The sequence below is a fragment of the Microcaecilia unicolor genome, chromosome 6, assembly GCF_901765095.1.
Source record: "Microcaecilia unicolor chromosome 6, aMicUni1.1, whole genome shotgun sequence".
Lineage (NCBI taxonomy): Eukaryota > Metazoa > Chordata > Amphibia > Gymnophiona > Siphonopidae > Microcaecilia > Microcaecilia unicolor.
The window spans coordinates 54,210,865-54,234,621 of NC_044036.1; the positions used below are offsets into that span (position 1 = coordinate 54,210,865).

Below are 23,757 nucleotides of genomic sequence, written 5' to 3' on the forward strand. Positions count from 1 at the left end.
CAAAAAAATAAAAATTAGCCTCCATCCTACAGGTAGAATTGTCTAGAATGAACACAAGGATCGATGCTGTGTTTTCATGGAAACAGTAAAAACCCCATCCGTGGTTTTGGGCTGTGATGCTGTGGTCCTCAAACGAGAGCAAAAACCCCATCTAGATTGGGAGGAAAAGGAAAGTAGAGGGCATCTATGTCTTTGACAGTAAAACAAAGTTACTTACCTGTAGCAGGTGTTCTTAGGACAGCAGAATTGCTTTACATTTGGGTGAAGCAATCCGATAAAACTGGCACAAGAACACTGTCCAGCTTGTTTACAACAACTTTTTAAAATGCTGCACCGTGCATCAGCATGCATCTCCCCAACTGTTGAAGGGGACCTAACCAGTCAACTTTTTAAGCCGAAAGAATTCAACCCCAATGAGAGAACACCTACTACAGGCAAGTTAACTTTGATTTCTCCAAGGCCAAGCAGGATTTAGCAGCCTTACATATGAGACTCCCTAGCTACAGACTGCCTTCAACAAAAAAGGGAATATGCATAAAACCCCACAACAGGGAAAGGTTAATTTATTTATTTATTTATTGCATTTGTACCCCACATTATCCCACCTTTTTGCAGGCTCAATGTGGCTTAATAAACGATAAGCAAGAACTTTTTTTTTTAACAGCTGTCAAACAGAAAATAAATAGGCCTAATGGGGTGGAGTTGGACACATCTCTCAGAGTCTTTTGAACTGGCAGAATTTAAAAGGGAACACTCTTTGTCAAACTGAATTGGACCATCCAACAGGACAGTGAGTCCTTGAGCAGGGTAGCAACTGAGAGGGCATCCTGAAGATTTCCTGTCCACTGGGTTGATAGGGTCCATTGAGCTTGCCTCAAATTGAGACATGCCAATGGTGCGACACAAACTGTGGAGGTCAAGTGGCCTAGCATTCTCAACATCTGATGTGCTGATACTTGCTGACTGCTGCATTTCCAAAACTGGCTAGAGTTCAAATCCACTGTTGGGAATGTCTGAGTCATACCTAGTAGGTTTCCTATGAATTCCAATAGCTGTAACAGGCTTAACTGTGATTTGGGGCAGTTTATAATGAACCCTAATTACTCCAGCACCCAAATGGTCATGTGCATTATTTTGCACCTTCCTTTGATGTGTTCTTGACCGCCAATTGCCACGTAGAGAAATGTATGTACCCACAGTCTGCACAGAGATACTGTGACAATTGCTAGGCACTTTAGGGTCGATATTCAAAGTGATTTAACAATAGCTCAGGGTCCTCTCGCTGGTAGCCCACATTGGCGACTGTATGCCCTGGGTTGTTTTGTTTTACCCTATGTTTGGCTTCTGGCCACTTAAATTGCCTGCTTCATGCTAACCAGTCATTTTCATCTGCACTTAGCCAGTTAGTACTGCTAAAATGACCAGTTAGCGCTTACAGCAAAACGGCTATTTTGGGGGTATTCTTGAGGCAGAGTCGGCACTTGGCCAGTTAAGTGCCGATATTCAGCATATAAACAGGACTGCATGAAAGTCAGTCCTTTCTTTATGTGGTGCCCTATAGCCAGTTAAGTGCTAAATACCACACTTAACCGGCTAAGCTGTAGCTGGCTCCGCAAACCCAGAAATTCAATGCCGAAGCCTGGAAATGGCATGGAATTGAATTTCCGGGCATAACGCCAGCAATGGTCAGCAAAAATGAGTGCCACTGGCTATCTACCCCTTTCTGAAAATTCTTAGTGCTGACACAAAGCAAAAATGGCAGTAAGCAGTACTCAAGTGGTGTTTCCCTACTATAAATCTCAGATACTTCCTGTGATCTGGATGTATCTGGGTATAAACATCCTTTAAGTAAAAAGGGGGAGGGGGTATCATGGATTTGATATACCGTCTTTCTGTGGTACAACCAGAGCAGTTTACATTTATTATATGCAGGTACTTTTTCTGCCCATGGTAGGCTCACATTCTAAGTTTTTTTTTTACTTGGGGCAATGGAGGGTTAAGTGACTTGCCCGGAGTCACAAGGAGCTGAAGTGGGAATAGAACCCAGTTCCCCAGGTTCTCAACCCAGAACACTAACCATTAGGCTATTGCTCCACTAGTCTAGATAGCATAACCAATCGCCTTCTTGCGTCATGGGTATGAAGTTGCCCAAGGAAACCATCCTGAACTTTTGTTTGGCCAGATATTTATTCAGGGCCCTTAGGTCTACGATGGGAAAAAATAATTTTGAGTAAGTACGCATAAAAAATCCCTTCCCTCTTTTTGCCAATGGAACAGGTTCAACCACATTGACCTGTAAGAGAAAAGTGTTTCTTGATAAGCAATTCCTGATGCCCAGACCTTAATCTTGATGCTCTTGGTGGACAATTTGGAGGAATATGTTCCAACTGCAGACAGTAGCCTACCCAGACAACTTTTAGAACCTACCAGTCTGCAGTTATAAGGGTCCACTTGCTTGGAAAAAATTTAACCCCTCTCCGATTTGGATTAAATAGATTCAGGCTATGCTCTTCTAGAGCCGCTAGCTCATCTTTGATTTTGTGTGTCTGTGTGTGTGCGCGCGCACATGAAAAACGTTTGAACAAATGAGGTATAACTATGATTATAATTTTATTTAGTCTATACTTGCAACCTGAACCATAATACTGCTTTCTAATATTTTAATTTTAATTTCTTAACTTTCGGACTACAGTTTAACTACCTGATATATCTATTCTCTAGAATTTCTTGGTTATTGCTTAATTTGTGCTGTGAACCTATATTGTGGTGTACTGCTCTGTCTAACCTAGACCCCCAAAAAAGAAAACAAAAAGAAGCTCTCTCTCCATTTCTGCCTAGCTCTGTTAGTAGAGGGATAAACTTTTCAAACTGTTTCTTGTCCTTCACCTTGCTTAACTCTTGCTGTAGTTTTCTAACTTTGGCTACTAAACTGTGGACAAGATCTACAAGGTTCATTTTCCATTGCCAGTCCTAGGTAAGAAAGCAGCTTTAGTCTTACAGCTGGTTTAATTTGCATTTACATTAAAGAAACTATTATATTTACTGGGAATATTTGAATTTAAAGGAGAAAGGGTAGATTCTAGCTGAATTTGATTGTTGTATCAAACTGTCATTGCTTGCCCCTCCTAAAGAACTTTTTTTGATAAGGGACTTGGCTGACTCACTGGGACTTACAGTCCCCACTCACCCTCCACACACCCCACCCTCCTCAGGGTTTTCTACTCAGACAGAAAACCCAAAAATCATTAACAATACTCCTCAGTCATACACACACAATCTTGCAGACTATTAACCCTATCAAAGTACACCTGTTCATACCCATTCCAACCAATCAAGATGACTTATTCTGTGTAATAATTATGGTGCTTTAGATCCAAGGCACACCATCTGGAGGCTTAAGGCTTGTCCTATCTGTCTTCAGCTTGCTAGTATAAAACAGGAGCTCACCAAACTTACGCAGGAATTGGATGCAATTAAAGCAGCTTCCATCATTGCACAAAATTATACCAATTTCTCACCATTGCCTCAAAAAATAAAACCACCTAGTAATAGACGAATCACAGTAGGCTCAGGTAGACTATGACATGTGGCACAGAAACATCCAACCTCACAACTGTTGTCCCTACAGAATTCTTTTGTTCCATTGCAACACTGTGATGCTCCAGAAAATAAAACTGAGGTGGAACAAGAAGAAATGAATGTGTCTCGAGAGAAAACACCTCCCAAAGCACTAATAAAGAATCTCATACCATAAAATTGTTGCTGCTAGGGGATTTCACTATCATAGACATTAAAACTTTGGCACACGGTTCAGGGGGTCCCAACAAAGTGAAATGCCTTCCAGGATTCTCAGCTACCAGAAGTACCAAGCAAATACTTTCTATAATCAGAGAATAAACTAATGAGTCTTAACACTGATGTTGTTATTCACCTGGGAACAAATGACCTGGCCAATAATACCCTACTTGTAGCGCAGAGAGCTTTTTAGGAGATGGGGGAGGGGTTAAAAACCTTTGGTACAAACAGTAGCTTTTTCTGAAATACTACCTACTTTTGGAAAGGGAGAGAAGTTTACAAACTACCAAAAATTTCAATAGATGGCTCAAAGCCTGGTGTCAACAAGAAGGTTTTAGGTACATAGGAGGATGGGGAAATACATGGAAAAACAAAAGACTAAAATAAAAGGGCTGTGTATTGTCAGAAAGGATAGACCAGACTTACAAATAAGGACAACCAGATAGGAGATGCAGCATAGACCCTGAGGGCCACACAATTAACAGTTTCTAGAGGCAAAATGAGAATAAAATCTCTCAGATAATATATGCAATTCTACATGACGGTTGCTGGTAGATGCAATGGGATGGAACACCCTGTGCAGCACTGTGTTTGAGTTGTAAGCTCTTCCGAGTAAAGACTCTGATACATATAAAGAACTAAGCATACTAAATAACCAGTCTGGGACAGAAAAGTACACTTATACAGTGCATTTTAGCTTGCTTTATATTACTAAGGAAACAGAGGAAGTTCACAATAGAAACAGGATGCCGCTAGCTCAGCACAAAACGTCAGGTAATGGGACAGCTGCAGATACACTGGTCTGACAGAAAGTAGCATGGGGGAGGAGGCGGGCTAGAGAGAGATCAATATACCTATAAAAGAAAGCCCTTGGACCTAGACTGGGAAGAGCTGAATGGAGGTTTAGGAAGCTAAGCCTTCTCTTGGCTCCCAATTTTAATTTTCTCTTCTCTTTTAGTACCTGCACTCTGCTTGCTTCTGCTTTTAGACTGTTGAATACTGACAATTAAGTGAGAGAAAAGAACCTTGATACTGAAGCTGACAACTGGATGCGTGAGATTTTCTTTTGTGGTAAACCTGGGAGAGATGAGAGGAAGAAGTTATCCCCTCAGTGAGTGTCCAGAAAGAGCAGGGCCCCCCTTCTGAGACAGCTGCATCTCATTGTGGCAGGAAAAAGAATCCTTGTTAAGAAATTCCGACAATGTGTTTCTAGGAGTTTAAACAAGAAGGCAGGGGTAGCCTATGGAAGCAGGTCACTTATTTTATTTATTTATTTATTTATGTTACATTTGTACCCCGCACTTTCCCACTCATGGCAGGCTCAATGCGGCAGGCAATGGAGGGTTAAGTGACTTGCCCACAGTCACAAGGAGCTGCCTGTGCCGGGAATTGAACTCAGTTCCTCAGTTCCCCAGGACCAAAGTCCACCACCCTAACCACTAGGCCACTCCTCCACTCCACTCCACTTCCAGTGGTCACCCCAGCAAAAGACAAAATGTGACAGTAGTAAAGAAAGCAATGTAAACAATGTTAGCAAATCACTTCTTACCAACACAGCAGGCAGTGAGACTAAACAAAAAACTAAATATAAGAGGAGACTGCCAGTGAAATGTAGCTAGAAATCAAAGACCACAAATGCTTGCAGTCTAAACAACAATGATCTGCAAGCCCTGATGTTAGAGGCAGACATAGACATTGTTGATATCACAGAGACATGGTTCAGTGATTCTTATTAATGGGATGCAAGCATACTGGGCTACAATCTATTTAGGAAAAAGATGGTCGAAAAGGTGGAGGAGCAGCTCTGTACATGAGAAATGATACCACAGCGACTGTAATCCAGGGGGACTGGGTAAAGGAAGAAGTGTTATGGATCACCTTGAAAAGAGAAGATAAAATCTCTGTCCACATGGGTGTTGTCTACAAACCTACAATACAATCAGAGAACAAGATAAAGATCTGGTTTAAAAGTTGAAAAAGAAAGGGGAGGTGCTGTCGCTGGGAAATTTCAACCTGCCAGATGAGAATTGGAAAACGCATTGCTGTCAGAAATCTGACTGTTTAACTGCTTATTGACCGATGTTAATCTATCTCCAAATTGCCTGTAACATTCTAGAAGGCTTGATGAGTATCCATACAGCAGTCCCATTCGGGGTTGATACCAAGAACTGATCCAAGAAGCTAGTCAAAATAGTGTACTCCCAGAAAAGAAAAATGCCATACATATACAAAATATTAGATCTGTGCATTTTACCTGTTCTTCTACACTCCACAGCTGGTTAAAAGATCCTGGTTTGGTCTCGTCACAAAGCCGTCCTCTAATCATCTGCTTACACATATGAAACTAAGAGAGCATGAATTTTCTGTGTTAGTACTGAACAGAGTCTCAAAGTAAAAACTGAAAAAAGATGTTTACACCACTGTATTGTGTGGCAGTAACCTTACTTCTGAGTTCAAGCATTACAAGTAAGGACCCTTGAGTCACATATAGGTCCCACAGCAAGTTCGATGGTGCTGTTTTAATGACCAAAATCCTACATGTCTTTATATGGAACGATGAAACATTCAAGAACAAGAGATTAAACCATGGAAATGATTAACACACTTCATCACTAGGAGGGGTAACTATTAAGGTGTATTAGGGCTCCAACATCAATTATTTGCCCCTTAACACATCATTCCCTTCTAATCTCAGGCTTTCAAGAACTAGAGATCCATATCTTACTTTTTCCATCATTTTCTGGAATTTGATACAAGAAAATTTTAGAGACTTCTATTTATCATCAAACCGTTTAATTTTGGTTATCCTTGCCTTATGACTTACGAGCTTCTACCTCTTACTCTTGTCGGAAAAAAAATGAAAACTTATCTGTTCAGAAAATTCATCTTATTTCTTGTATTTTCTCTTTTGCTTTTTTATATGCTTTGAACCATTGATATTGGGAGTTGGTGGAATATAAGAGTTGCATTACATTTAAAGGGCAATAACACACATTAGATTGCCATTACATATGTCAATGAGGTACAGTATTGCAGGATACACCATAATGAGAAACAAAGCACGTAAACACAAAACAGGGCATTGTAAACTAATTACGTGGCTTGTGGTGAACACTGCAAATTGCATTATTTATGGAAAAATACTGCCAGGCCATAAAGCCATGGCCTGATGCCTCCGGGTGCTTCTTGAAGAAGTCAGCTGCTCCTCCTCTCTTCCACCCTCAATGCCAAACACCCTCCCCCACAGTACCAGACATAACCCCCCCCCCCCCCCCCCCAATGTCTACTGGAGTCAGGGCAGGAGCAATCCCCAGCTGCTCCTTGCTGGTGATCCCTAGTGGCAGTCTCACTGGCAGGCACCTTTTTGAACCTAGTACTCTAGTGAGGTTGGGGCAGGTTCACAAAAGGATTAAGCAAATGTTTTTTTTTAATCAATTTTTGCGATAGGATTTGATTGTTTTATAATCTGAAGTGTACTGCTGAACCTGCATCAACCTCACTAGACACCTGAGACTGTGTCAGTTAGACCTTGTGGGAGGGAGAGAGGGTGTTCAGCTCCGAGTATCTCATGCCTGCCCCTTTAAAAGCATCCAGGAGCATTGGGCTGGGACAGTAAAACAATATTACTTGCACATTTAATCACAAGCAGCATTATTCTTATACTGCAGGAGTGAGTAACCTATGGCAGTGAGCCACCACTCCCATGGAAAATTTACACGTAGTACAAGTCCAGCATTTACTATGCTTAATACCCTCCTAAACCAACAGAAATAAAGCAAATTTACATTCTACATATCAAGCGTACCTGTGTGCAGCTACTTGTTGAAGTCTCTGGACAATCACTTAAAGGCAGCACTGAATAAGACTGGGTTTCACCATCCTTCTTGTGTTCCAAAGGACTTTTTGGTCTGACAGGTAAACCTATTACAACATCACACAGTACATACAGAATTACTATTTTAGAATGAATCATTTGTATAGCGCAGTGGTTCTCAACCCACTCCTCAGGACAGCCCCAGTCAGCTTTTCAAGCTGACTTAAAAAAAAATCCATTTTTTTTACAGATAGGACAGGTGAATATCATCTGGAATGGTAATATATTAAAAGGTAACCAATTCAGAATTTCAATTTGAAACATGTTTTAAATTATTAGGATTTCTCATTTCCAGCACACTTGCTCCAAACTTTCAAATGAATGCACTAATAAAGCGAACCTTTTTGCTAATGAAAAAATTGAGAAAAATCAGAAGCTGTCTAGATATTTCAACATTTAGGTTGATAGTACAAAGTCTTACTATCCCAACTTGATTATGGAAAAATTAGTTAATTAACTGACATTTTTCTTTTCTTTAGACCAAAGGATCAGTCTAGACAAATGGGTTGTGATCATCAGCCAGCAGATGGAGATAGAGAACTCTGAGTTGTGCCTCATAAGCTCCTGCACTTAGCAACAAAGCCAGTATTCAATAACAAAGCAGTCAGAGTGACTTCCAGAAAAAAATCCAGCCTCTAGATAAACTCTGAAATAAAGGGCAAAATTCATGCCTTAGGAACAACAGAACCAGAACAATACAAACACCTAAAATTACATAGAACCTGGAAAAACCGAAACCATCACAGAAGAGCGGGTTCTGGACTGATCCTTTCGGACTAAAGGAAAGAAAATATCAGGTAATTAACTATTTTCCCTTCCATTACCCAAGGATCAGTAGAGCAAATGGGATGTACAAAAGCAATCCTTAAGAGGGATATCCCTGCAGAGACAACCACGGCCCCGAAGGAAGCATCTGCTCTAGCAGACACATCTAAACAGTAATGCTTAACAAAGGAATAAGACCACGCCACTGATCGACAGATCTCTGCCAATGAAATTGCCCTACACTCCGCCAAAGAAGTCGCCAAAGACTTGGTGGAATGAGCTTTGACATGCATGGGAGCAGATCTACACCACAGAATGTAAGCCGAAAAAACAGCTTCCTTAAGCCATCGAGTCATTGTTGCTTTGGAAGCCGGCAAACTCTTCTGGGGTCCCGGAAAGAGGACAAAGAAGATTAGACCGCCTTAAATCGTTGGTAGCGTTAAGACAGCGCATAGGGACTTGCTTCACATCCAACAGTCGTAGGGAAGTGAACTTTGCAGAACAGATCTCCTTGGAAAAAGGAGGAGGAAACAGTCTGACTGACATGAAAAAGAGATAAGGTCTTCGGCAAAGAGAACAAAACTATCCGTATGGAAACTCCTGACTCAGAAAAGCAGAGAAAGGGATTACTGCAAGAGAGCTTGAAGCTCTGAAACTCTCTGTACTGACGAAATAGCAACTAGGAATACTGCCTTTAAAATAAGATCTTTGATAGTTGCCGAATAAAGAGGCTCAAAGGGGGCCGACTGAAGAGCCTTAACAACCATTTAAAGACTCCACTGAGGACAAATATTGCAGAGAGGGGGCGCAGATGAGCGACTCCCTTGAGGAATCGCACTATATCAGCCAATGAAAAGCCAATGAGGCATTCTGTATCTTGCCTCTATGACATGCCAACACTGCCACCTGAACCTTGAACAAATTGAGAGGCAAGCCTTTTTTGAATCCCTCCTGAAGGTAGAATAAAATTTGAGACAAGGAAGCACAAAATGGAGAAATACCATTCTGTACAGACCAGCTCTCAAAAGTTCTCCACACTCTAGCATAAGTAGGAGGAAAGAAAAACAAAATCAAAAAACTTATCTATTCAGAAAATTCATTTTATTTTTTTGCATTTTCCCCTTTCCCTGCTTGCAGCAAGGTCGTACTATTATCTGTGTAACCCTTCTTCCTCAATTGCGCCCTCTCAAGAGCCAGGCCGTAAGACCAAAGCGGGAGGGATCCTCCATAAGTACTGGACCTTGGTGCAATAAGCCCGTCTTTGGAGGAAAAGTAAACCAAGGAGCGATTTAAAGACGGATGAGGTCCACACACCAAGGATGTCTGAGCCAGTCTGGAACTACAAGAATGACTTTCCCAGGATGACGCACAATCCTGTGCAACGTCCTTGCCATGAGTTGCCACGGAGGAAATACATAAAGGAGGCCATCCAACGGGCAAGTCTGTACTAGTGCATCCATTCCTAGGGAGTCTCTCCCTGAAGTAGCTGTAGAATCTGTGTACTTGCGGTTTGAGACTGGATGCCTTGAGGTCCAGAACTGGAAGACCCCACTGTGTGGAAATGTAGCAAAATGCTGTCTTTGAAAGCTGCCATTGCCCTGGGGCAAGAGACACTCTACTGAGGAAATCCGCTTGCAAGTTCAGTGAACCCGGTTTGTGAGACGCTGAAATTGGAATGTTCAATTCTGCCCACTAAAAAGGTCGACACGCTTTCAGGGCTTCAGATACTTTTTGTTCCTCCTTGTCTGTTGATGTAAGACAGCTGTGACACTGTCCAAAAGCATGTGCACCTGCCTCCTGCGAAGAAGAAGTGCATAGGCTAGTATAACTTTCTGAACAAAGTTCCAATCTGTTGATAGACCAGGAAGCCTCCACTCTCAACCTGCAGCCCTATGCAGAGTGGTGGAGACAATGGGCTCCCCATCCGAAGAGGCCAGCATTGGAGGTGAGAACACACCAACTGGGAATCTGTAAGGGCAACCCTGCCTGAGTATGTGCGGGTAGAAGCCACCAAGTCAGACTCCATCTGGCTTGAGGTGTCCACAGCACCAGCTGGTCATAAATCCCCGAGACCGGGGACCACCAGCTCAACCGGTTACAACTGTAGGGGCCACATGTGGAACTTCACCCAATGCAGAACATCTAAAGATGCCGCCATAGAACCGAGAACCTGAGCATAATCCCACACGCGTGGGAAGAGAATTAAGCCTGAGAATTTGCTGTTTGAACTTAAGCTGACAATGCTGAGGCAGGAAAACATTCCTCGCCTGGGTATTGAAGCACATTCAGAGAAACTCCAGGGTCTGAATGTGGGTGACATGATTCTTGCTGTAATTTACCACCCAACCCAGCACACAAAAGAAGAGACAGGACTGTCTGTATACTGCAAAGGCTCTCTTGATAAGAAGACCCTTGAATTAGCCAATCCCTTGCAAGTGAAGAAAGGCTGCCACCACCACCATAACTTTTAAAAATGTGCGAGGTGCAGTGGTGAGGCCAAAAGGCATGGCCTTGAATTGAAAATGATCTCCCAGGATTGCAAACTAGAGAAATTTCCTGTGAGGAGGCCAAATTGGGGCCTCTAGGATAGGGAGGAAGTCTGGAGGCAAGTCCTACATGGACAATTGTTGAATCCACAATAAAGAAGCCCTGGCTACAAAAGAAGAAGAAATTGCTGCCTGAGAATTCAATGCAGCTAACTGAAAAGCAAGCTTCAATGAAGCCTCAAGCTTGCGGTCATGTATATCCTTAAATGCAGCGCTGCCTTCAACAAAGATAGTGGTATGTTTAGTAACTGCCGTAATAAGGGCATCCACCTTAGGCAGAGCAAACTGCTCTAAATCAGACAGCAGAAGGGGATATAATTTGGACACAGCGTGAGTCACCTGGAGATTAGAATCAGGGGTCTCCCACTGAGCTGCAATAAGTTCCTGCATAGCCTCATGAATATGGAAAGATACAGGATATCTCTTAGTACCTGACATAATAGATGGAGCAGGACCAGAGGATTGAGAAGAAGGGGAAGAAATGTTTAAAAGCCTCCACAGGTTTTGTAGATCAACAGAGGCAACTCCGCTCTCCGGCAGCTGAGAGTCTATTCCCGCAGCATGCACAAGACTTAACAGGATCAGACAGAATAATAAATATAGTCACAGAAAACAGCCAGTCTTGTGACCTCCAAGAAACTGAAGCCCCACAATCTTCCAACAGCACAAGTACTTTCAAATAGATCAGCAGTGGCCTGCTTTTTTTTTTTTTTTTAGAGGCAGGAAAAAAAGAGAAGGGAAGAGAAGGGAAGACAGAGGTAGAAAGTGGCAATGGGGGAGCAGGGAGGAACCTAGGCAACTAGGTTTACACCTGAAGCACAGGATATTCTCAACCCCAAACTCAAATGAACCTACAAGTAGGACAGGAGGCCACACAGAAGTCACCACAGCGCACAGGAGCTGCTATCCCACCTGCTGGAGATAGAGAATACTGGCTTGGTTGCTAAGTGCAGCATTTTATGAGGCACAACACATTAGAGTTCTCCATCTCCACCTGCTGGTGGATGGACACAACCCATTTGTCTGGACTGATCCTTGGGACACAACAGAATATAGCATTATGAACATAGGTTGTCATAAATATCTTTTTTTTTTTTTAACTAGAAACTACACAGAATACAGCGACTTGTTTCATTCTCGGCAAAAAAATAAATTTAAAAAACCCCCACAAAGTCAGATAGGGTCTCTCCTTCACTAGCTCCCAATGGAGGTCCATATTCAGTTTAAATTATGTACTATCATATTCAATATTATTTATGGAACTGCTCCCTTATACATGATAAACTTAATTGTTCAACATTCCCTAAGGACAAAAACACTTTTTGTCCTTGGGGAATGTTGAACAATTAAGTTTCACGAACACTTCATGAATCTTCATTACTACAATTTCCAAACCCTAAGAGAATTCATTCAACTTAATTTTTTCTCTACTAGTTTTGCTTATTTAACTGCCAAAACTTGGAATTCTTTGCTGTTTCAGATTAGGCAACTCATCAAATATGATTTGTTTCTGAAAGCTCTGAAAACATATTTGATTGAAAAATATCTGCTAGGAAAACAAGCTTCCTATTTTCTTCTAATTTTGCATCATCATGATTACATACATCCTATAGTTTATTTAGTCTCCTGATCATTGTAATCTACACTGAACTTAACGGATATTGCAGAATATAAGAATCAGCTAGACCAGTGTTTTTCCATGTCCAGTCCTGGAGTACCCCCTTGCCAGACGGTTCAGGATATCCACAATGAATATGCATGAACTTGATTTGCTGCCTCCATTATATGCAAATCTCTTTCATACATATTCATTGGTGATGTTCTGAAAACCTGACTGGCAACGGTTATTCCAGGACTGGACTTGGGAAACACTGAGAAAGATACCCACAGTGAATATGCATGAGATACCTTCACATATAATGGAGGTAATGATTACAAATTTACATATTCATTGTGAATACACCTATGCATCCACCTTTCTTCTATATTAGCACTCATTTGTGGAATGGTCAAACATACCCCTGATCACCTGACCTTCAAAAAGCGCCTCAAGACCTTTTTATTTGGAAACGCTTACGCTCCAAACCCGCCTGGCATCTCTTACTTCTGAACTGTAACTGTCATAGCAGCATTTTGATCACCACTACTCTTTCTCCTTTTCCCTCCTTTGCTATTACCCTTTCTCTCTTTCACTCCTTTGAAATTGATTGTAATTGTTGTATGTTTTTGTAACTGTTGTAAGCCACATTGAGCCTGCCCATGGGTGGTAAAATTGTGGGATATAAATGCTATAAATAAAATAAAAATATCCTGAAAACCCGACTGGCTCTATGAATCCCAAGAACTGGGTTGAGAACCCCACGTAGCAATGCATACAAACAAATAAGGGGTGCCTCCAATCCCCTGGGAGTTTACAATCTAATCAAGACACATAACACAAAAACAAACAAGGCTTTGTGGCAAAACAATGATGTCATGATCAGCAAGAACCAAATGATGTGAATTATAGGTGGGATTAATTGAGGAAGAGTCAATTTTAATGGAGTAAAGCTGCCCCGAATGAGGCTTTTCAGGAAATCTATACAGGGTGAGGCAAGAATGTACCCTCCCTCCTCCTACAGTTTTTTTTTTTTTTTTGCAGTTCTCAGCAACTCCTTTGAACTTCAACGAGAAATTTTAAGTACTTATTTAGACATCATGCTTAAGTATTACTATTAAACAACATTTAATTATGTTAAGCTATATTGGCATTACTGATATTTTAACATTACCTCCTAACAATTTTTGGGTTTTAAGGGGTGAAAGAGGTTTGGGTTTTGGGTGCAGTTATTGTTTATTGTGTTTTGTGCGATTGTGTTATTTCCTTCTTTCCTATTTGAAAATTGTAGTTCTTTTATGTTTATGAGATAATACGCAGCCACTATCGCCTCTGCTCCGAAACCTTGATCACACAATGGATTCTCATTTTGTCCACTAACGACACCTTGCCCATGATTGCTGTTTCGATCAGAAAAGCTTTTAAAGAAATTACTGTAAATTATCATATTATTAATTACTCAAATTATTGTTTACAAAAGTCTATGTCACCGACATCATTAACAGTAAGCTGGTATATCTTTTTTTGAAAGTGCAGAAATCGCTGGGTGGCCACACTGAAAAGTATAAATTCACTGTTTAAAAATAGCGAAGATACTTACATGTAGCAGGTATTCTCTGACAGCAAGCCATTTATTCTCACATGTAGGTAACGCGGTCCATGTTGCCTGGTCCAGAGCTTGAAAAAGCTATATATAACTAAGAGCTTGTGCCATGCTCCCACCACACATATGCGAGCGCCTTCCCGCCTGCTGAAAGAGCACAGGATCCACAGTAGCATACTAAAGCATAATATAAAAAAAGGAGACAACTCCAATGGGAGGTGAAAGGGAATGTGAGAATATATGGCCTGCTGTCCTCAGGGAATACCTGCTACAGGGTAAGTATCTTCGCTTTTTCTGAGGACAAGCAGGCCAATAATTCTACATATGGGAATCCCTAGCTACCAGGCTCACCAAAAACAATAACAGTAGTTAACTGAACCACGCAATGGTGAAGTCAAACACAGATCAACCTAAAATCTATATACAAACTCTGTGAGTGTGCATCCTGGAACAGAACCAAACGGGTCTTGGGGTGGAATTGGATTCTAGATACCAAACAAATTCCGCTGCACTGTCTGGCCAAATCGACTGTCGAATTGGGTATTCTGCTCAAGGCACTAGTGAGATGTGAATAAGTGGACCAAAGACCATGATGCAACCTTGCAAATTTCTTCAATGGAGGCTGACTGCAAGTGGACTACTGAAGCAGTCATGGCTCTGACATTATAAGCCTTGACATGACCCTCAAGTCAGCCCAACCTAGGCTTAAGTGAAAAAAAATGCAATCTGCCAGTCAATTGGAAATGGTGCGTTTCCTGAAAGCGACTCCCATCCTGTTGGTATCAAAAGAAATAAAAAGCTGAGTGGACTGTTTGTGGGACCTAATCCACTCCAAGTAAAAGGCCAATGCTCACCTGCAGTCCAAGGTTGCAGTGCGCTTTCGCCAGGATGGGTATGATGCTTGGGAAAGAAAGTTGGCAAGACAATCGACTGGTTCAGATGGAACTCCAACACAACATTAGGCAGGAACTTAGGGTGTGTGTGGAGAACTACTCTGTTGTGATGAAACTTTGTATAAGTTGGATCTGCTACTAGGACCTGAAGCTCACTGACCCTGCGATCAGAATTAAATGGCCTCAAAAAACAAAACCTTCCAGGTCAAGCACTTCAGATGACAAGAATCAAGTAGCTTGGAAAAAGCTTTCAACAGCTGGGTGAGGGCAACATTGAGGTCCCCATGACAGCAAACCTGACATGAATCAAACTAGAGGCTGTCCAGAGTCAGGCTTACCTTCTACACAATAAGCACTAATTGCATTGAGGTGAACCCTTACAGAGTTGGTCTTGAGAACAGATTCAGGGAAGTGTAGAAGGTATTCAAGCAGGGTACGTGTAGGACAAGAAATGAGATCTAAGGTCTTGCCCACCAGACGGCAAACCTCCTCCATTTGAAAGAGTAACACCTCTTACTAGAATCTTTCCTGGAAGCCAGCAAGACTCTGGAGGCACCCTCAGGAAGATGCAAGGAAGCAAATTCTAAGTCCTCAACATCCAGGCTGTGAGGGCCAGAGACTGGAAGTTGGGATGCACAAGAGATCCCTCATTCTGCATGATAAGGGTTGGAAAACACTCCATTCGCCAAGGTTCTTTGCAGGATAACTCCAGAAGAGGAAGGAAGATGATCTGCCGAGGCCAAAATGGCACAATCCGGATCATGGTTCTTTGGTCTTGCTTGAGTTTACAAAATCTTTCCCACAAGAGGTATGGGAGCATATAAATACAGGAGACTGTTCCCTCAATGGGGAAGGAAGGCATCTGATGCTAGTCTGTCATGGGCCTGGAGCACTACTGGGTGACTTTGTGACTTAACTGAGTGGCAAAGAGATCAACCAAGAGGATGCCCTACACTTGAAGGTCTAGAGACCAACGTCCATGCTGAGAGAACACTCGTGTGGTTGCATAACCATGCTCAGTCTGTCAGCCAGGCTGTTTTCCCCCCAAACCCACCTCCCCACTCCCCCCGTTTTCTATTTCTGTTGATGGCTCTCTCATTCTCCCTGTCTCCTCAGCTCGAAACCTTGGGGTCATCTTTGACTCTTCTCTCTCCTTCTCTGCTCATATCCAGCAGATCGCCAAGACCTGTCGTTTCTTTCTTTACAACATCCATAAAATCCGTCCCTTTCTTTCCGAGCACTCTACCAAAACCCTCATCCACACCCTTGTCACCTCTCGTTTAGACTACTGCAATCTGCTTCTTGCTGGCCTCCCACTTAGTCACCTCTCCCCTCTCCAATCGGTTCAAAACTCTGCTGCCCGTCTCGACTTCCGCCAGGGTCACTTTACTCATACTACCCCTCTCCTCAAGTCGCTTCACTGGCTCCCTATCCGTTTTCGTATCCTGTTCAAACTTCTTCTATTAACCTATAAATGTACTCACTCTGCTGCTCCCCAGTATCTCTCCACACTCGTCCTTCCCTACACCCCTTACCGTGCACTCCGCTCCATGGATAAATCCTTCTTATCTGTTCCCTTCTCCACTACTGCCAACTCCAGACTTCACGCCTTCTGTCTCGCTGCACCCTACGCCTGGAATAAACTTCCTGAGCCCCTACGTCTTGCCCCATCCTTTGCCACCTTTAAATCTAGACTGAAAGCCCACCTCTTTAACATTGCTTTTGACTCGTAACCACTTGCCTCCACCTACCCTCCTCTCCTCCTTCCTGTACACATTAATTGATTTGATTACTTTATTTTTTTTCTATTAGATTGTAAGCTCTTTTGAGCAGGGACTGTCTTTCTTCTATGTTTGTGCAGCGCTGCTTATGCCTTGTAGCGCTATAGAAATGCTAAATAGTAGTAGTAGTAGTTAATTTGCCCGCCAGATAAGCAGCCTTGAGAAGATTCCCATGCTAGAGCGCCCAATGCCACATAAAGACGGCCTCCTGACACAGACAGCGTGATCTGGTGTCCCCCCTGCTTCTTGGTGTAATACATTGCAACCTGATTTCCATTTCAATGAGTACAACTGATTTATCAGCCACTCTCTGAAAGCCTTTAGAGCATTCCAGATTGCCCAAAGCTCCTGAAGACTGATGTGAAAATCTGCCTCCTGAGCTGACCAAGCCCTGAATGTGAAGCCCATCTAAATGAGCTCCCCTGCACCTTCTTGGGCTGAGGAATTTGGAATGGGAGTCCCAGAGTCAAATTGGATCGAATTGTCCATCAGAGCAGAGATTGACACACATATGACATCCACTAGGTTCAAGGTGACCTGACATCTCTGGGAAGCTAGGATCCACTGGGCAGTTCTCATATGAAGATGTGGCATCGGTGTTACATGGAAGGTGGAGGTCATGTGGCCTAACAACCTCAACATCTACCGAGCTGTGACCTGCCAATGAGCCAGAACTTGAGTGGCAACAGCGAAAAGAGTGTCTGCCTTTAGCATAGGGAGAAAAGCTCATGACTGCTATGTATCTAAGCAGGGCTCCAATGAACTCCAATTGTTGGAGAAGGAGTAGATGGGACTTGGAGTATTTTAAAATGAACCCTGGGAGCTCCAACACCCAAATAGTTCTCTGCATGGACTCTTGAGCACTGTCTCTCACTGTGCTCTTCACCAGATAAGGGAACAAATGAACTCTCAGTCTGTGTAAGGACAATGAGACTACTGCTAGACATTTGGTAAAGACCCTGGGAGGCAATGCAAGGCCAAAAGGCAACACGTGATACTGGAAGTGATGCTCCCCTGCCGAAATTGAAGATACTTCCTGTGACCTGGACGAACTGGGATGTGAGTAAGCATCCTTCAAGGCCACAGAGCATAGCCAATTTTTTGCCTGAATCATGGGGAGAAGGGAGCCCAGAAATATCATCCTGAACTTTTCCTTGACTAGGAATTTGTTCAGGGCCCTTTGGTCTAGGATGGGACACATCCCCCCTTCTTTTGCACAAGAAGTATCAGGAATAGAACCCTTCCCTTCTTTCCTTGGTGGAAGTGGTTCGACTGCACGTGCCTTTAGAAGGGCCGAGAGCTTTTCTGCAAGTTCCTGCTTGTGGTGATAGTTGAAGTAACTTGCTCTCGGTGAGCAATCTGGTGGTCTCTGTTGCCAATGCAGGGCATAACCGAGACAAACTATTTGAAGTATCCACTGGTAGGAGGTCAGAAGGGGCCACCTTTCTTGAAAAAACTTCAGCCTTCCGACTGGCAGGTTATCTGGCATGGTCACTTTTACTTTGGCTATGATCTGCAGGAGTAGTCAAATCCTCATCCTCGGTTTTTAATAGGGAGATGTCTGGGCCTTAGGCGCACGCTGTTGATGGTAACGAGTGCACGTTGCCTTGGGACTGGGTCCAATTCCGACTGGCCCCAGGGGCCATGCACAGAAAACCAACATCAAAGCAGGTGAAGACCCACTTGATGCACAACCACTCCCAGTGTCTATGGGGCCTAGCAGCCATGCGGACCGATGCACCCGAAGCCAATGCAACTATCGACGTCGATGCAGATGTTGAGGCTTCGGACCTGGCTCCAAAATGTTTCTCCCACTGAGCCTCTCTGGCCAACTGGGTTCATATGAAGACAAAGAACACAGTTAGGGGGGCATGCTCAGGCCCCAAACAATGAAGACACCAAGAATGGGTGTTCTTGCCAGAGATGGTCCTATTGCACTGGCTGCAGCACTTAAAGCCACTGAGAACCTTTAATGACAAGGAAGGAAAATAGCTGTGGCCAAATCAAAAGACTCAATGGTGCCGAAAAAAGGAGCAAAGCACCAGAAAAAAAAGGCAGGAAATCCTGAACAAAAGCTCTGGTCTAGGTGCAGCCTACTGAGCGCAGTAAAAACAAAGGAAACAAAAGATAGCAAAAAAAACAAAACTAAACCATAAGGGAAAAGAAAAATGAAAAAAAAAAAGAGAACCAAAAAAACCTAAACCATAAGGGAAAGGGAAAAGGAAAGGGAAAAAAAAACCCAAGAGAACCCCGCAAAAGAACAGGGCAAAAAGAACCAGGAAGGCATAAGCAAATCGCTCTCAAAGTGATTCTGAACAGGCTCTTCACCGTAGAAAAAAAAAGCGAACTGCGGATCCCGTGCTCTTGCAGAAGGCAGGAAGGCACTCGCGCATGCATGGTGGAAGCATGTTATGTGCTCTTAAAGTTATATATAGCTTTTTCAAGCTCAGGACTGGGCAACGTGGACCACATTATTCACATACAAGAATTATTAGCCTGCTTGTTCTCATAGGAAATCTCATTCCACTCAGCACATAAACGTACATAGTAACAACAAATAAAGCTATAAAATTTCATGTTGAAATTCCAAGCAGATGCTGAGACAACAGCACATCACTCTAGGGGGTTACTTTTATTTTTTTGCCTCACCCCATATAAGAAAACAGATACTGGAGTGGGTGAGACTAAGCCCCACCCTACAGGATACCCAGATTAATGTCCATTTCATTTAGCTTAACACAGCTCTCTGCAATCTTAAGTACATAAGTACATAAGTAGTGCCATACTGGGAAAGACCAAAGGTCCATCTAGCCCAGCATCCTGTCACCGACAGTGGCCAATCCAGGTCAAGGGCACCTGGCACGCTCCCCAAACGTAAAAACATTCCAGACAAGTTATACCTAAAAATGAGGAATTTTTCCAGTCCATTTAATAGCGGTCTATGGACTTGTCCTTTAGGAATCTATCTAACCCCTTTTTAAACTCCGTCAAGCTAACCGCCCGTACCACGTTCTCCGGCAATGAATTCCAGAGTCTAATTACACGTTGGGTGAAGAAAAATTTTCTCCGATTCGTTTTAAATTTACCACACTGTAGCTTCAACTCATGCCCTCTAGTCCTAGTATTTTTGGATAGCGTGAACAGTCGCTTCACATCCACCCGATCCATTCCACTCATTATTTTATACACTTCTATCATATCTCCCCTCAGCCGTCTCTTCTCCAAGCTGAAAAGCCCTAGCCTTCTCAGCCTCTCTTCATAGGAAAGTCGTCCCATCCCCACTATCATTTTCGTCGCCCTTCGCTGTACCTTTTCTTCAACAATTCACTAGAATATAGGAGGAGGAAATACCACTGAATCAGTATATAATATTGCTGAAGATGGCACTTCGAAATGACAAGCAGCATGCAATTGCCTATATTCTTGGTTCTTTATTTAGATTGTATTATTTACATACCTTTGTCAAAAATCAACTTAATCCTTCTAGTGTTGCGTTTTTGGTTTCTAAACTCTCTTTCAAAGTTTCCAAGGTTAGTAGTATATTGGTCCCATGCAATCTCTGGCAACTGAACAACTCTCTGTGGACATGGAAGCCCCAAGTCAACCTACAAGGATCAACACAAGACAAAGCTTAACAAAAATCTTCCATACATACTTAAAGATTTTAGTATTCATTCTTAGAAAAACCCCCCACAAAGATATGTCTAATCTAATCTCAAGCTTTTATTGACCACTTAATCCCTCAAAAGTTTCTGTATGGTTTATAATCAAAGAAGCCAATGCATTCAATGGGGGAAATTACTTGTCAAATGGATGAAAAAGAATTAGACAATCTAATAGTCATCTTATTTCAAACATTTCTGAAGAAACGCTTTTAAATGTTTCTGAAATAAAAGAAGGTCGATGTTTCAAGGCAACATGTTCCAAATATGCATAACCTAAAAATAGGATCACATCAAGTTATTCATGCACATCTATATAAATAATTCTCACCTGTGAAGCTCACTCCATGCCAGACTGAAGCCCCCCTGATAAAGCCTGCCCTTGAAGCCCCGCCCCTGTAGTGTTCGTAGGGTGCCCCGCCCACCGACATAATTCGCAACTCCAAAGTTCTGAAGCTCACTCCTTGGCTTCAGTGCAGGGACCAACGTTCGTGGATTCGTCATGGTGAAGCCTTCCATCTCTGGCCCTCTGTCCCACCCTTGCGTCACAACGTTATGACGTCGAGGGCGGGCTCCGCCCTCGTGTCTAAACATTATGACGTCGAGGGTGGGTTATCAGACCACATGACACCTCCTCCAACGTTCGAAAGCTCACTGTGGCTTCGCTGAACTTCACAACACTCGGAGAAAAAAAACCAAAACCTTTCAAAAAAGAACTCCGTTTTAAAGGTAACTTTTGCTGCTACACAACACTGGCTCTCAGCGCCCAACGGAGTGAGGTAGGGACGCCCTACAACTGGCAGGGAGAGAAGGGGCAGGGAGACCCTGGAACTGGGAGAGGGGCCGGAACTGGGAGGGAGGGGGGAGGGCCACCCTGGAAATGGGAGGGAGGGAGGGACTCCCTGGAACACGGAGGGAGGGAGGGGGGCCACCCTGCAACTGAGAGGCACGGAGGGAGGGGGGCCACCCTGCAACTCGGAGGGAGGGGGAAGGAGGGGGCCACGGCCACCATACAACTGGGAGGGGGCGACGGCCACCCTATAACTAGGAGGGGGGGGGGACAACCTGGAACTGAGAGGGATGGGGGGGAGAAATACCCTGGGACTGGGAGGGAGGGGGCCCCTGACACACACTCTCATTCTTACACACACACTCTCTCTCTCACACATACACACTCACACCCACTCTCACTCTGTCACACACTCACTCTCTATCACACACTCACTCTCGCACACACTCTGTAAAACTTACACACTCCAACGAAAACCTTGCTAGCGCCTGTTTCATTTGTGTCTGAAACGGGCCTTTTTTCCTAGTTTTCATATATTTCCTTTGGAACTGTAATAAAGGCAAGAGACTATGGTAAAAATATATTTCTAATTGCAGGAAAGTAAGGTTCAGGTGAGATGAAGCCACAGAAAGGACTCAATCATTTTAGGCTTTGGTCTGGACCATTTGTGAAAACTATAGCTCCTAGGTCTGGACCAACTCAATTACAGGATGGAGTCGGTCCAGAGGGCAGCTACTAAATTGGTAAGCATCATAAAACATATAGGGAAAGGCTCATGAACCTCAACATTTACACGCTGGAAGAGAGGTGGAAGACAGAGGATATAATAGAGACGTTTAAATACTTTAGTGGCGTTAATATACAGGAGGTGAGCCTTTTTCAAATGAAGAAAAACTCTGGAATGAGAGGGCATAGGATGAAGTTATAAGGAAACAGGCATAGGAGGAGTCTAAGAAAATACTCTTTCACGGAAAGGGTGGTGTGGAATAGCATCCCGGTGGAGGTCGTTGAGACAAAGACTGCTAGAATTTAAGAAATCATGGGACAGGCATGTGGGATCCCTTAGGAAAGGGGGGGGGGGGGTTGGTGGATACTGAGGAACAGCAGACTGGCTCGGCCATTTGGCCCTTATGCAGTCATGTTTCTATTTTTCTAGGTTCAAATTTCCCTGCTGCCAAGTCAACAATTAAGTCTTCTGAGAAATACAACTACATTATGCCTGTATTACATTACATCTAATATTTATATGACGCAAATAAAAAAAATATGGGTTGATGCAGTTAACAAATAAAGTAACCAAGTTTTCAAAGCTTTCCAAAAAATAACCTAGTTAAACTAATGGCTGATGACATTTGGTAGTGTATTCTACCATTTAGCAGCTTGATCAATAAAAGAACCTTCTAATATAGATTTGTATTTAACCCCTAACTGCAAAGGAAATTTTAAAGGCCAAATAATATCGTGAGCTAGGTGAATAATTTTTACCTATTAACGTCGGTATCATGTATAATGGAACAAGACCATAAAAAATAAAAAAGACCAGATGACGCAGCTTAAGAACCACATGGGCCTCAACAGGAAGCAGGTGAAGCCTCACAAGTAGAGATTTGTATATTAAATCTACTGAATACTTTAACCTGCATGACCAACAACCATGAAAAATTAAAAATTATTTTTAGCAGGGCTGTAGCTAGCTATGCACACCCAGTGTGGCTGCACAGGGCGCAAGAGAAGCTAGGCGCAAGGGAACCTGTGGCGCCAAAATTGTACCCTGCATACTCACTTGCTGAGTCATGGCAGTGGGTGGGACAGGAGCACAACAAGAGCACTTGGGGGGTGTGCACAAGCCAGATTTCCATTTATGATGCTCATGGATTTTTAGTAGCTAACATAGGACCTTTAAGTTATACAGTAATAGGCATTGTTTGCATCTTCATTCTAGCACAAACACACCATTTGCCTAGTCATCACATTCTCCCTTTGTTGAGCTGTAATGACATCCAGTGCCACTGAGAAAAGAATTGATGAACTGTGGCTGACAAGTACAGTACAGCAGGATATCCCATGCCACTGATGGAAACCCAGAAGCAGATTAGATTTATTTTAAATCATATCCATTTAAATCCCAATTTAAATCATCAATTAGGAAGTAATCTGATGTGTGTTTCATTTCAATATTTGTCAATTCGTTCATCTGATTACTATCTGATGTTTAAATCTGTTCCCTGCTCAAAAGGTTTCGATAGGCAGGTACACACTTCATTATAAAGCCATTTATCATTCTACTTTCTTTTTCAGATGAATTTTTCTAATTTACATTCTAAAACAATACAACACAACAATAGACCCCACACATTAACATTTCTGCTGAATCCCACATATGTTTTAACACTGCTTCTGCTGCATTTAGAAGACAATCTTTTACAGTTCATCTAACCCCCCCCCCCCCCT

At 42.8% G+C, this 23,757-nt stretch overlaps 1 protein-coding gene across 6 annotated transcripts in view; it reads right to left on the minus strand.

The window, feature by feature from the left end:
- Nucleotides 1–23,757, minus strand: part of ZZZ3 (zinc finger ZZ-type containing 3) — a 152,338-nt gene that overhangs the window by 45,929 nt on the left and 82,652 nt on the right. For 5 of the 6 annotated variants that reach the window (XM_030205405.1, XM_030205403.1, XM_030205402.1 and 2 more), the window contains 3 exons: nt 20,312–20,459; nt 7,601–7,716; nt 6,050–6,139 (listed from right to left, as the gene is read on the minus strand). In XM_030205405.1, coding sequence (XP_030061265.1) covers nt 6,050–6,139; nt 7,601–7,716; nt 20,312–20,459 — 354 coding nt within the window. The remainder of the gene's footprint in view (nt 1–6,049; nt 6,140–7,600; nt 7,717–20,311; nt 20,460–23,757) is intronic. The other variant, XM_030205408.1, reaches the window with a different exon arrangement.